Genomic DNA, 14052 nt, shown 5'->3' with positions numbered 1-14052 from the left:
CAACAGCAATATCAACAGCAATATCAACAGCAATATCAACAGCAATATCAACAGCAATATCAACAGCAATATCAACAGCAATATCAAGTGTAGAGATAATCCAACAGTTTTCGTCGACTTCTGAGGATCCAACACTGACCTCAAACATATGAAGCCCTCGTTGCTACCATCATGGCCTGGGCAAGGTGTATGTGCAGGCTTCGTCGATGCATTCCTCAGATTCGCAGAATGTGGAAGTATTTTATGCCAAATCACGACTGCGATCGGGAGGATCTTGAAGAAGTCTTCATATTGTATAAGGAGCCAGGACTTCTGGGGAGTTAAACGGCACCAATGGAATAACATGACCCGTCTGAAAGAATAATCGGTCGGTGCAGGGGGCAAAGCACGGCGAAGTGAAGTTTCTCGTCATCGAAATGACTCTCAGCGGCATACATTCATCTATTTGAGCGATTGAATTAGGTAGTCAGTCTTCAATGGCCATGGTAGTGTGTGAAGAAATGCCGGGTTGGCCCCTTAAATGCTGTGCATGCATAGAGCCGAATTGAAGCCTGTCAGTCTCCAAGTGATTCATCAAGCCAGAGGTGAAACATCTCAATTGACTCTTGGAGTCCCAATTCTGGGAATAGTTGTTTGAATAGTACGTGTGGAGTACATACTACATAGCATCGAGTAATATCGACATCATCCACCTCAGTAATTCCTCACGGGATGTAGATGTGGAGAGCGGATGAATTATGCCGTGCCAAGGCATCGGATTAACGTTTCGTCGGGCCGCAATCGATCGACGATTTAATCACACGAGCCGTTACCACGACGGTGCATTTCCACACGACCTGGTCCAAGCCGAATCGTGACTGCAAACTCAAGACCCTGCTATCATGGCCCCGAGAGAAGAATTGTCAGGCGATGAGTCTGATGACTCTCAACTTGAATGGGAATTGGAACAAGGGATCCCTCAAGTGGACGACCCTTTCATCCAAAAGTACATGGCGGGGCGGGATGCCCTGATAGAACAAGAGAAAAAGCAACGACATGATCGAGCCTTCAAACAGAACATGTCTCCCATGGCCAAGCAGGCGGCGAAGATCATGGCATCTATTCGACGGCGAGAGTTGCAGAGTGTCTGGACCTCCGAGTTCGAGGACAGCCTTGCTGATAAGAATGGCGGCAACCTGTATCCAGGCATGATGTTCACTCTGGCACGGGATCGCATGGAGACGACTGAATTATGGAAAATCGTCGAGAAGATGCCCAAAGGCGCTCTCCTTCATGCCCACTTGGACGCCATGATTGATATTGACTGGCTGGTTGACCAGGCTCTCGCGGAGAAGGGATTCTGCATGATTGCACCTGAAGGCCTGAGTGACAAGGATAAGCGAACTTCAGGGGCATTGCAATTCAGGTACTATCCCGATGAGGTGGTCAAGAAGCAGAAGAATCCCGGGAGCATTTGGACTGCAGCGTACACGCCAAACACGCCGGTCACGATCAGAGAAGCGCAGCGGACATTCCCGGACGATGATCAAACCTTTAAGAAATGGCTGATTAGCAGATGTACCATTACGGGCGAGGAGTCTTTGTGTCACCACCACGGACTGAACGCCATCTGGAAGAAGTTTCAGAGCACATTCTTAGTCATCACTTGGATGTTTACATATGAACCTATTTTCCGCCGTGCCATTCAGCGACTCATCGGGCAGTTGGCAAAGGATGGCATTACCTACGTTGACTTCAGAATTGCCTTCAAATTCGAATTTCGAAGGCAAGGACAGACTACCGGCCAAGTCGGCAAATTTGACGACTTTTTCGCGGTCATGGGTGAAGAGATTGAGAAGTTTAAACGGTCGCCCGCCGGTAAGACGTTCAAAGGCGCACGCATGATATGGACAGTCATCCGTAAAATGGATAATCGAGCACTTGCCGATTCCATGAAGGAGTGCATTCGTATGAAGAAGAAGTTCCCCCACATGATTTGCGGCTTTGACTTCGTGGCTCAAGAAGACCAGGGAAGGACACTGAAGGATCTCACGCCACTCATATTCTGGTTCAAGAAGAAGTGTGCAGAGGGGGGTGTCGATCTGCCTTTCTTTTTCCACGCGGGCGAGTGCCTTGGTGACGGCGACAGCACGGACAACAATTTGTTCGATGCACTTTTGCTGGGAACTCGACGCATCGGGCATGGGTACTCTTTGTACAAGCATCCCTTGCTGATTGACATGGTCAAGGAGAAGAAGATTCTGATCGAGAGCTGCCCGATCTCGAATGAGATCCTGCGGCTCTCAAGCTCTATTCTTTCGCACTCTCTCCCGGCACTCCTCTCACGAGGGGTGGCCGTGTCACTGAACAACGACGACCCTGCAATTCTGGGCCACGGGAAGAACGGCTTGAGTCATGATTTCTGGCAAGCGTACATGGCATTTGAGAACCTCGGGCTGGAAGGCCTTGCGACAATGGCTGAGAACTCGCTGAAATGGTGCGCCATCGAGGATCAAAAACCGGGTGAGTGGACCAGAGATATCACCGAGGGTTATTTGGGTAAAGGCACAAAGGCGAAGTTGTTGAGAGAATGGAGGAGCGAGTTTGAAAAGTGGTGTCAGTGGATCTTGATGGAGTATCCCCTAGAGGCTGAGGAAGAGGATGGAGAGGAGGAAGACGAAGATGAGTCCGAGGAAGATGAGGAGGAGGAAGAAGACGAGGACGATGAAGACGATGAAGAGTAGATTGCTGGTCGCGGGCATGTTGCTGTTGCTGTTGCTGTTGCTGTTGCTGTTGCTGTTGCTGTTGCTGCTGCTGCGGTCATTAGAGGCAACACGTCAACCTTGCCATATCTCACCTGAGCACCTGTGTGTCGATGGGGAACAAGATGCTAGGGCGTTCTGTCCGGTCTTCAACAACGGCAATAAGAAGGTTCTTCGTCAGATGTGTTCAATTTGACAGATAAAGGACGATGATGACACCGGGTAGACTGTGCTGACCGTGGCGAGGCTGAGCAGTCAAGGCACACCAGGCTGTGACCTTTGGGGCTGTTAAGTATCGCCGACCGACCCCTGTTTGGTTTTGTTGTCGGCGGTCTTGGGTTCGGTTCGTTGTCGTTTGTGCTTGCTCTGCTTTGGACACTGTCATGGGGTGTTTGGAGCATCGAAAAGCGCCTCGTGTGACCACTGAAGGAACGGTCCCCACAGCGCCGCCGAGGCGCCCTATTCCACTGGTTCACAAAGCCCAACGCTAGCTACCTAAGCACTTGGGGGGCACTTGGGGGCACTTGGGGGTGCCCTTGTTTGCCCCTCGTTGGCTGCTAGGTGCATTATCCCGCCACCACGCCGGCACTTATCATGGGTGGAGTAACTGTAACAAGTAGGCTTGCTAGATGCTCTCAGTGTCAGTCGGAGGCGTGCAGCGTGGAGCTTCTTCGAGATCTGCCTGTTTTCTCCGACTCCACGCCATCCATTCCCAACCGTGCCTTGCCTGCGCCTACGTTTGACCAAGCGAACGACACGTATCCGACCATCTCCTCCCATGGAGGACAGCTGATATCAATGTGTTTCCTCTGACCTGGACGACGCAAAAGACGTTTATTTGGGTCTGATTGGGGCAGCCAGGCCCGGGTCCGACGCCGAGGGAAAAAAAGCATCTGTCCGTCGCTCCTCAACCTCATCTTCTTTGTGCTGATCTCTGATCTTCCCTGTTCCTCATGTTGACATCCATGTCCTTGTCGAACACCTGGGCTTTATTCCTCCGCTGCCAGACGTTTGTGACGTTCTCTTATCCTCCCTGATCCAAGCACGATGCAACCGTTGCTCGCATAGCCAACGTACCTCAGAGCCGGACGGCTCATCGTAAACCGACCATGTCGTACTTTCTTCCTTCTTACTTTCAGAAGCGGCTGCTTCGATACGCCCTTCTCCGTCTCGACTTCATCGACTCAGACGAATTCGACCTTGACAACCTGGGGCTGAAATGGGGCCAGCGGACTGTGGTCGAGCTCAAGAACGTCGGAATCAAAGTCAAGAGAATCATCGACATCCTTCAACTTCCTGCCTCCTTCGCCCTTACCCATGCCTCCGCTAAGCTTTTGCGCCTTACTCTTCCAGCGGATCTTCACATCAGTGGCATCGAAATCGAAGTGGAAGGAGTGGAAATAATAGTGGCTGTTCGACCAGACATCACCACTGCTGTGGCCCCGGCCGGAACATCACGCTCAAAAGCAGGATTTGCTCCCAGCAAGACGGACCGTGCAAACCTACCTAGGTTAGCCTCTCCACCTGTTCATGATCCTGGTGGGAGGCATGGAGAAGCGGGAGGGCCACTGGAGTTGTCTCAGGTCATTCCCACATCAGAAGATCTGGCCGCGTCGTTCCTGGAGGCTGAGTCGCCTGGAGAAAGAGATGAACTACAAGCTGCACTCGAGTCACAGTCTCAGATGCACATGCAAGAATCGGTGACATCTTCTGCTTCGAGCGAGGATGTAGGCCTCGGCATGCCTGGAGGGCTATCCTTACCCACCTTTGTCGCGAATTTTCTTAAAGGTGTGGCAGACCGGTTATCCGTCAACATCAAGGACGTTAACGTCGTCTTGGAAATGGATCTCTCGGCGGGGAGCGCTGGCCCTGCAGAGAATACAAAGTTCATGCTTTCGGTTGGGAACATCGCCGTGGATGCTATAGAGAAGGCAGAAACCCTAGAGTCCGAGCCAGATACAAGACGGTCAATATCCATCGACGAAGTCCAGCTGTTTGTTCTGTCCGAGTCCGAGACTTTCTCAGAGTTTTCTGGCTTGAGTTCGCCGAAGCTAGCCAAGTCCCGTCCTCCAAATCCTGCTAGTGCACGCAGTGACCACAGTGATCTCATTCGATCAAGCACCACCAGCCTCAGTCAGCACTCCGATCATCCAAGGCTCTCGCCAGCGTCGTCGAGTAACTCTGGGCTTGGTATTGGGCTGGAAGATGTAGCGCTCTCAGAGTCTACCATCTTTGGCAGGCGATCCAGAACCATCCCAGTCCAACCCGATTCCGTGGCTGGATCTGAATCTATCGACAACAGAGCCCATGCAGAAGAAATTCAACACTCCGTCCGCCGAGGCAGCGATGAAGCGTTTAGGTTCCTCGATTCTCAGTCGGAGGACTTGGCAGAATCGAGGACTTTCACGCACGATGAGGCCGAGAGTATGTATATGAGCGCGATGAGTGGTCCGCTTAATATGCCGGGCGGACTCGCGTGGTCACGACCTAACCCAATGCCCGAACCAGAACAGCATAAGTACGCCGGAGAAAATGAGGATTTATCAGCTCGTCTGACCCACGAACCCGAGCCACTGAGCGGGATTCCTGAAGCCTCAATCGGCGGACCATCACGGTCTATCAATGAAACCGAAGGATCGAGCGGCGAGAGCGTCCTTGATAGTAGCCTGGCTTCATGCTTTCGCTCTCGAATTCTTCGCGTGAATGCTGCGTATTTCAAAGTTCCCCAACCGCACCATGAAGAAGCTCTGTCAGAAGCTGAGCAACCAATCCCATCACAACGTTCCAACTATGCTTTCCAGATCCGCCAAATGCATACAGCAGGGAGAAGCTCCCCAAGCACGTTCCTCAACGAGTCTCGACTCCAGTCTTTCCATGCCATGGGTCAGAGCCGAATTGTGGACCGACCAAAAGACAAACTGAGCATCGACGTCGGGGAGATTTCGGTGGACCTCGATATTGTGCTCTGTAGGGTTCTTGTGAGAGCGACACAGACCATCTCTGACGCAATTCCAATCAAGACTCAGAAGCCGAAGGCCTCCACATCAACCTCTCAAGAGAATGTCATTCCCGATGTCAACATCGAGAGCGTAAACCTCAACTTCTGCGAATCGGTACCCAGAAAGCCACCTAGCAAAGTTGGTGTCCAGACTGTAGAGTCAATGCTCTCCGATGAGCAAGCTCTTTTGAAGGTGTCGTTCACTTCAATAAGCTACGCGTCAGTCTCAGTCCCAGAGAAGAGCCAGCGACTATCGATCTCCAAGATTGTCGTGAACAATGGCCCTAGGGAAGTGCTGGCGTTTGTCGACTCCATTAACGTTCGAGACTCGATCGCAACCAGCTCTATGCTCAGGCCTCATGATGTCCTGGTTAATGTCTCGGGAAATCGATATGAAGTCCAGGTCAAACCCGTCTACATTGTCCTAGATTTGTTGGTTATCGATGATGTGCTCAGCAGAAGCGGTGGCTTGAGCTCTCTATTAGACCTCGGAAACTCTATCATGTCAACACACACTGTAAAAGGTCCAACTCCTGCACCGGCCCCGGAAGGTTCAAAACTACGTACTGTGAGGTTTAATGACCCTCAGAGAAGACCTAGGGCCGACAGTGATCCCTCATCGCCTTTGCCAAAGGTTGATATTCGAGTATCGGGAGCGGTTGTCGATTTGATTGGGTCCGAGTCTTCCATGCAGATCAGGTCCTCTGCCATCAAAACAGTCTACCGGGACAACAATGTGAAGGTGGTGATTGATGGTGCTGCGGTCGAGGGTCCATTGCTCGCCAGTTCCAGGGCTCGTGGGGACATCTACACAAAAATTCGCCACATCGAGGTGCACTATTCGAACGCTCCGGACGACGACGACCTGGATAGACTTTTGTCCCTAATCACGCCTTCCAGTGACAAATACGAGGAAGATGACGATATCATGGTTGATACCTTGTTGAGACAACGCCGTAAAGGCGGCGTCCTTCGTGTGACTGTTGGAGAACTTCAGGCCGGTGCTGCGGGTCTGCGTTGGGTGCCGCATCTAACAAAAGTCACTGACGAGATCTCGAAACTTTCGTCAGTCGCCAAATATCTGCCCGAAGATGATCGTCCGGGTATCCTGACCTTCGGGCTTCTGAAAAAGCTTGATTTCCGCTTTGACGTGGACGAGAAGTTTGGTCCTGTCACACTTCAGGCCGACCTGATAGAGGGAGCTCATATCAATGTGCCTTCCCTAGCTGCTGCTCAGATTGCAACTTGGTCAGTGTCGAGGAGCGATGAAGATGTGTTGATTGGGGATGTATCATCTCAGAGCAAGACTGTCTTAGGCCCTCCTATGTTCATGTGTCGATTCATCGCGGACGAGATGGAACCGACTGTTCGAATGAAACTCTCAAACACCTGCATCGAGTACAAGGTACCAACAATCGTTGCCCTCACCTCGCTCTTCGAGCGTCTGAAAGTCGATTACGCAGCCGCCGACAGACAGAGTGCTTCTTCACAACCCTCGAGCCCGTCATTGTCCCATGCTGGAGATGCAGCCAGTTTGGCGCGAAAGATCAGACTGTCCGTAACCTTCAGGGACTCAGCGATCGCACTTAACCCCGACAAGAGCGCAGCCAAGGGTCTCTTCGTGTTGACAGACGCTGTCATACGCCATGAGAATCAGAAGAGGGGGTCGACGGACATCTTAGACATCAAGAAAGCTTCCCTCCTTATTATTAACGATGCTTCTACGGTAGGACTGGAATCAGGAAATGTAGACCACAAGCTCTATTTCGAGGAAAATGACCAAGTTCAGCAACTCACAAAGGCCGGGTTCGTTCCGGTAGGGTCGATGTCTGCTGCGTCTGCCATCATCAAAGTGGTGGAGGATAAAGTCACGTCAGAAACACGAGTAGACGTGGAGTTCCGCAACAACCTTCTCTTTATCGAGACTTGCGCTGATTCCACCCAGACCATGATACAGATTTTGAGCGGCCTTGCACCTCCGTCACCACCTTCGAAGGTCGCTCAGTACCGGACCGAGGTTGTCCCGATTCAGGATATGTTGGCGTCATTTACTGGCAATGCTTTTGTCTCCGAGCCTGGACCAATGCTCGGCCTTCAGGCTTCAGGCAGAGCCTCGACTGCCGAGACCTCAAAAGAAAAAGCCGGGTATGACGTAGAGGAGGAAGACGAGAACGAGCTCATGACTGGCATGTATGGTGATGCCGATGATGCTGACGACGAGCTTACTGCAAGCCATGTGGAGTCAGATCTGGGCCGCTCTACCATGTCCGAAAGCGTGCACATAGCTCCGGTCGGTGCCACTGGTTCCGATATTGGCGACGCTGGCGCGAGCGTGATGATGCACAGTCTGTTAGACTTTAGAGCAGACCATTTCGTTCCCGAGTCATCAGTTGGTGGGACTGCACATCGCTGGAATTCAGTTCACAACACCTATGGTCTAGCGAGCGATTCGATCTTTGAGAGGTCTCCATTGAAGCTCCGTGTTAGAGATGTCCACATCATTTGGAATCTGTTTGATGGATACGACTGGCAAGCCACCAGGGATACCATCTCGCATGCGGTCAAGGAGATTGAGAACAAAGCGATGGCAAGACGCCCGCGGAGCAGCAGTCGGACGCCTGGTGCAGAAGATGAGGATGAGTCTGTTATAGGGGACTTTTTGTTCAATTCGATCTACATCGGCATTCCGGCGAACAAGGATCCCCGAGATTTGGCGAATGCCATCAATCACGATATCGACGATCTGGTGAGTGAAACAGGGAGCTATGCAACTGGAACAACGGTTACGGCAACTACGTCGCGACGCACATCAGGCACGGCCCCTAGACAAAAGAAGCTCAGGCTCAACCGCAGCAAACATCACAAGATGACATTCGAACTGGAAGGCGTCTCGGCCGATTTTCTGGCATTCCCTCCCAGCAGCGGCGAGGTCCAAAGTTCAATTGACGTTCGCATCAAGAAGATCGAGGTCTTCGATCACGTGCCCACATCGACATGGAAGAAATTCGCCACGTACATGCAAGACGCTGGTGAGCGTGAGCACGGGGCCAGCATGGTGCATCTCGAAGTTCTCAACGTGAAACCGGTCGCAGAACTATCAGCCTCAGAAATTGTGCTCAAAGTCAGTGTTTTGCCACTGAGACTGCATGTTGATCAGGATGCATTGGATTTCTTGACTCGGTTCTTCGAGTTCCGCGACGACAGTGCCCCTGCGTCGAGTGGTCCCTCTAGCCCGCCGTTCTTGCAGCGTGTGGAAGTGAATGCCGTGCAGCTCAAACTCGACTACAAACCAAAGAAGGTGGACTACGCAGGCCTGCGATCTGGACGGACGACCGAGTTCATGAATTTCTTCGTCCTGGACCGAGCAGACATGGTCCTGCGCCGAGTCATTCTGTACGGAGTGTCTGGATTCGACCGACTGGGTATCATGTTGAACAACATCTGGACGCCGGACGTCAGGCGAAATCAACTTCCCGGAGTTCTTGCTGGGTTGGCGCCTGTCCGACCTCTGGTTGATGTTACGAGCGGAGTGCGAGACCTCATCGCCGTGCCGATTCGCGAATATCGCAAGGATGGAAGGCTTGTGCGAAGCATTCAGAAAGGTGCATTGGCATTCGCAAAGACGACGGCGACTGAACTGGTCAATCTCGGAGCCAAGATGGCGATTGGCACGCAGCAGATTCTTCAGAATACGGAAGATCTGCTCGTGACTCGCGAACAGCAGGGGGAAATCGACGACGAGGATGAGACGCGGAAGCAGATTTCTCTGTATGCCGACCAGCCAATTGGCATCAAGCAAGGGCTGAGGACGGCATATGCAAACCTGGAACGAGATCTATTGATCGCTCGAGACGCAATCGTGGCAGTCCCCGGAGAGGTCATGGCTAGTTCTTCAGCCAAGGGCGCGGCCAAGGCGATTCTCAAGCAGAGTCCGACGATTATTCTGCGACCAGCGATTGGAGCCACGAAAGCGGTTGGGCAGACATTGATGGGTGCCGGCAATATGCTGGACAAACAGAATTTAAGGAGGATTGATGAGGTAAGTGCTGTCCTTCGTAGTGTGATGTTACGTTTGCGAGTCAATCCTAACGACGCGCTTAGAAATACAAGCGGCATTAATGTTGCTGCGGTTTCTTGTCGAGTCGAGATTGGTCTACAAACTATTCGGTTCCGCGCTGCCATACATACAAGCTGGGCGCTGGGCGACAAATGCATTTGCTATGGGCGAATTCCAGCGTACGACATGGGTTTGGAGTTGCATAGCCGGAGTGTGAAAGAGGCATTGTTTTCTGTCCCGTGTTTTCCTTGCATGATTGTCCGCGAACGACTAACCGGTGAATGAAACGGCGCCACGAATGAAACGAGACCACACTTGCCTATCTGAAAAAATGATACGAACATAAATTGGAATGGAGAACAGAATGTGCTTATCACGAGGGTACAGAACCTGCAAGGAGTTGGTGGCTTGGATGTCAGTGGATTGGATTGGGTGTGCATCTGAGATGGCTACGAGTACCTAGTCCACAGGCTGTAAACTGCACATGAATCTATATTTTCTGCACCTTTGCCTTCCCGTTGCTTATACGATCAGGTGGCTGTCGTAACATGTGCACTGGGTCAAAAGGGAGTGAGTGCATAATGGAAGCACGCGGGAACTGCGCAGATGGTGGATGCATCTGACCACCGTTCCAGCCATGCGGCCTTCCTTGACGTGATTCCTCTTCTTGTAAGGCCCTCTCGTGAGGATCGAGTAATGGAAGTCGAACGAGTCTGCCTTGAGGATCACCTTCCAATGCGAATATACTTTGTACCGCCTCTTACCCCAGGCTTGCCCAGGGGGACACAAACGTCTCATTAACCCCCCCTTTCCTATTCGCGCCCTCTGGAGAGGATAACGCCATGTTGTTTGAGAAACACAGCGTGCCCAATGGATGTGCCTGCTGTTGGGTGCTAGAAAGGTTTGCAAGGGGTCTAGGCGGATACAATAGCGGTTGTTTTGTCGCATGTTAAATCTCCGAGCCAGCCGCCGAGGCGGAATCAGGCAGGAGGCAAATCGAGCTGGCAATAACAAGCGCGTGTTCTTGGAGGGGGAGGATTCTGGATTACTCGGGGTCGAGAGTCACCGAGAGTGGGTGGACAGTGGGTGGAAAAGTGGGATTGCCTGCTGCGCCTCGTTAGCCAGCCTCATTGGGTCTCGGAGGGTTCTTGAGTTGCTAGCGAAGTGGGGGGTGGTAAGGCTGTGCACACGGGGATCATTCCTCACTAATAAATGAAGCTCTCTTGTGTATCAAGAGTTCACGTTACAGCCCTCCTGAGCCCTCGAGATGCAGCCTGGGCGGAATCCAGAGGCGCGGGGGGAGTATGTGGATGCATGATGAGGGCTTGTTGTTTGCCCAGAGGGAAGAAGAAGAATGAGAAGTATATCTTCGCTGCGGTGCCCACGAGGAAAAGAAACGATCAAGTCAAACAAGCCAAACAAGAAGACCAAGAATAAGACCAAGAACAACAACAACAACAACAACAACAACAACAAAGAACAAGCAGGCCAACCCTGAGTCTGCTCTCACTTTCACTTGACTACAGGAGCTCCACGTGGCAAATCGATCCGTGTCACTGCGTCACTTGAGTCACGAGGGAAAAATACAAAAGACAACAACAAACGACACCATGGAGGCTCCCATCCTCATCTCACCCAACTCTTTCCACTCCCGTCTGCCCAAGATGGATAATCTCTTTCGCCGGCTGAGTTCCAGGAAGTCGTTCAAGAGTAGTCATGGCTCGTTGCCAGCTGCACCCTTGACAGCGTCCCAACGACCATCTCAACCTCAATCCCCCATCGCTTGGGCCAGACACAACAACCAGGATGCCAGCAACCCTTTTGCTACCACAACGCCAACTCGTCGTCCAGCAGCAGCTGGACCCCCGCCGCCTTACTCTCCACGCTCGGCAGCGTCGAACAATAACAATGTCCCCTATTCGCCCGCCGACCTGTCCAACGCCATGCAAGTCGCCGATGACTCGCCATATGCCTTCCTGCGCACCTTCGACACCATTTTCCTCATTGACGATTCTGGCTCCATGGCTGGCCGCTCCTGGAGAGAGACCTCTGCCGCCCTTGCTGCCATTGCTCCCATCTGTACTGCCCACGATCCCGACGGAATCGACGTCTACTTCTTGAACCATCGGAACCCGCACACCAACCAGGGTGGCTACACAAACATCACAACCACGGCCGCGGTGCAGAGTCTCTTCCAAAACGTGCGACCTTTGGGCGGCACACCCACGGGGACACGTCTCAACCAGATCCTGAAACCGTACCTTTCCGAACTGGCCGATTCCCTCGAACGCCAGGCCCACGGCTACGAGGCAATCGTGAAACCGCTCAACATCATCGCCATCACGGACGGGGTTCCCTCCGACGACGTCGAGAGCGTCATTGTCAGCGCCGCCAGGAAACTCGACGGCATGTCCGCCGAGGCGTGGCAGGTCGGTATCCAATTCTTCCAGGTTGGACGGGAACCCGAGGCTAGGGACATGCTCAGGGAACTGGACGATGCGCTGAGCGGCGAGTACCACATCCGAGACATGGTCGACACGGTGCCCTGGAACGGTGAAGAAGGCGATGAAGGCCTCACGGCGCAGGGGTTGTTGAAGGTATGCTTGGGCAGTGTTGTCCGACGGTGGGATCGGAGGAGTGTATGATTACGGTGATGGTCTCGGTCAGGTTATACCTAACAAGTGCATTCGTGGCGTTTCACAACAAACCGGAAACAAAAGAAAACAGGCATTCATTGATAATCCAGGGAGGAGAAATTGTTAACAGCATGCAGTGGTCTCACCAGTATCCGAGGGGGAGAAGATCTCTAGTCTCCTTCACGGACCGGAGTATTCTCGCTTCATCACACAAACAGGGAAGGGATGGAAGACGGTGGAAGACGGCTTTGTCGAGGGAGGCTTGAAACCGTTCAAACTTTTGTGTATTACTACAGACTAGCCAGCGAGCGAGCGCGCAGAGCTACTTGGCTGCCCAGATGATGAGAATGGGCTCACGCTTTGTACCGGGTCGAGTCGATGGGGGAAAGAAGCAAAGATCGGTAGACCGAACCTCGAGAGCACTGAGGAATCTCGTTGCTATACAATGTGAATCCTTCCGTCCATCTTCCTGTCGGTACATCAGTATATCCTTCCATCCACCTCTCCACTCACACCGTCGTTTCTCACTTACTCACTCGACTCGGTCGCGGTGGCTACTTTCTCGTATCCTATCGCATCGCATCGCATCGCCTCGCCTCGCCTAGATGCCCCTGCCCTAGTAGACCCTGCCGTCGTAGACCCTGGCCCAGTCCAGCGCGGCATCGCCGCTCGTTTTGTTCGCCTTCTCGCCGCTCGTCAAAAGGACGGAAAGTACGAGGACGGCGGCGACGGCGAGGCTGGCCCCCTCGCAGGCGCGTGTGGTTTGCCGCCACTAGGCTGTGTGCTGGCGAGCTGCGGCGGCGGTTTTCGTCCACTAGGCTGCTGTACTACACGTGCAACAAATACCGAGTACTTGGTAGGCTTTTCTTCGGGCGCGGATTTTGGCGCCAAACGCCTTCGGCTGACTATTCGCTAGATTATGCCTCATGGAAGGGGGAATCCTATTGGCACGCATCATACCTGTACACCTTATACACCGAGGACGGCAAACCCCCAAGTACACAAGTCAGTGAGGCTGAGACGCATCAGGAGCCCCGTTATAGAGAGAGAGGGAGAGAGATTGTGATGTTACTTCGTCACCCCTCGGGTGTTCCCCCCTCCCCGGTAATACAGGAGAAGATGCAAATCGCGCAGCTAGAACTCCTCAAGGCATCATACGAGGTAACCTTTTAAAGTTTACACAGATAGACAGACTGCCAGATGGAGCTCGGCCAGACTTGTCACTCCCATGCAGATGCCTAATTGAATGCACACAGTACATATTAACGCCCGCTCAAAACTAAACTCGCCTTTTGCGCCTCCCATCATCATCCCTTGGCCCAGTATCATGTTATGCCCTTGATGCTCACCGCTGCGTTCCTGACCGTCGGAGAAAGAAGGATAAGATTAATAATAATGTGTTGTTGTCGTCGTTGTCGTCGTTGTCGTCCTGTACTGTGAGCTCTCCAGAGCGGATCCGATATGGTGCGTCCAGTTGAGCAAAACACCAGAGCTTTGCGCAGACCATCCTTCCACGACAAAGGTCGACTGCTCTAGCCCAGCAAACCAAGGCTTTCATACTGTCTCTGCACAGAGAAACAGTGTCCTCATCTTGGTTCTTGCGTTCTCTGCCCTTCCTGT

The 14052-nt window shown here is 52.6% G+C and overlaps 3 protein-coding genes across 3 annotated transcripts; all 3 read left to right on the top strand.

Annotated features, from left to right (window-relative positions):
- Positions 1-881: 881 nt before the first annotated feature.
- Positions 882-2723, top strand: A1O5_08162 (uncharacterized protein; the record flags this gene model as incomplete). Its single annotated transcript, XM_007748746.1, has 1 exon — positions 882-2723. One exon carries the CDS (start codon positions 882-884, stop codon positions 2721-2723), a length of 1842 nt encoding a protein of 613 aa, XP_007746936.1.
- Positions 2724-3850: 1127 nt separating this feature from the next.
- On the top strand, positions 3851-9858 carry A1O5_08161 (uncharacterized protein; the record flags this gene model as incomplete). Its single annotated transcript, XM_007748745.1, has 2 exons — positions 3851-9778; positions 9841-9858. 2 exons carry the CDS (start codon positions 3851-3853, stop codon positions 9856-9858), a joined length of 5946 nt encoding a protein of 1981 aa, XP_007746935.1.
- Positions 9859-11406: 1548 nt separating this feature from the next.
- On the top strand, positions 11407-12441 carry A1O5_08160 (uncharacterized protein; the record flags this gene model as incomplete). The annotated part of the gene is made up of 1 exon (XM_007748744.1): positions 11407-12441. The coding sequence occupies one exon, from the start codon at positions 11407-11409 to the stop codon at positions 12439-12441; it is 1035 nt and encodes a 344-aa protein (XP_007746934.1).
- Positions 12442-14052: the final 1611 nt, after the last annotated feature.

Source organism: Cladophialophora psammophila, assembly GCF_000585535.1.
Source record: "Cladophialophora psammophila CBS 110553 chromosome Unknown aczJe-supercont1.13, whole genome shotgun sequence".
Taxonomy (NCBI): domain Eukaryota; kingdom Fungi; phylum Ascomycota; class Eurotiomycetes; order Chaetothyriales; family Herpotrichiellaceae; genus Cladophialophora; species Cladophialophora psammophila.
This window is presented reverse-complemented; position numbering and strand designations above follow the sequence as displayed.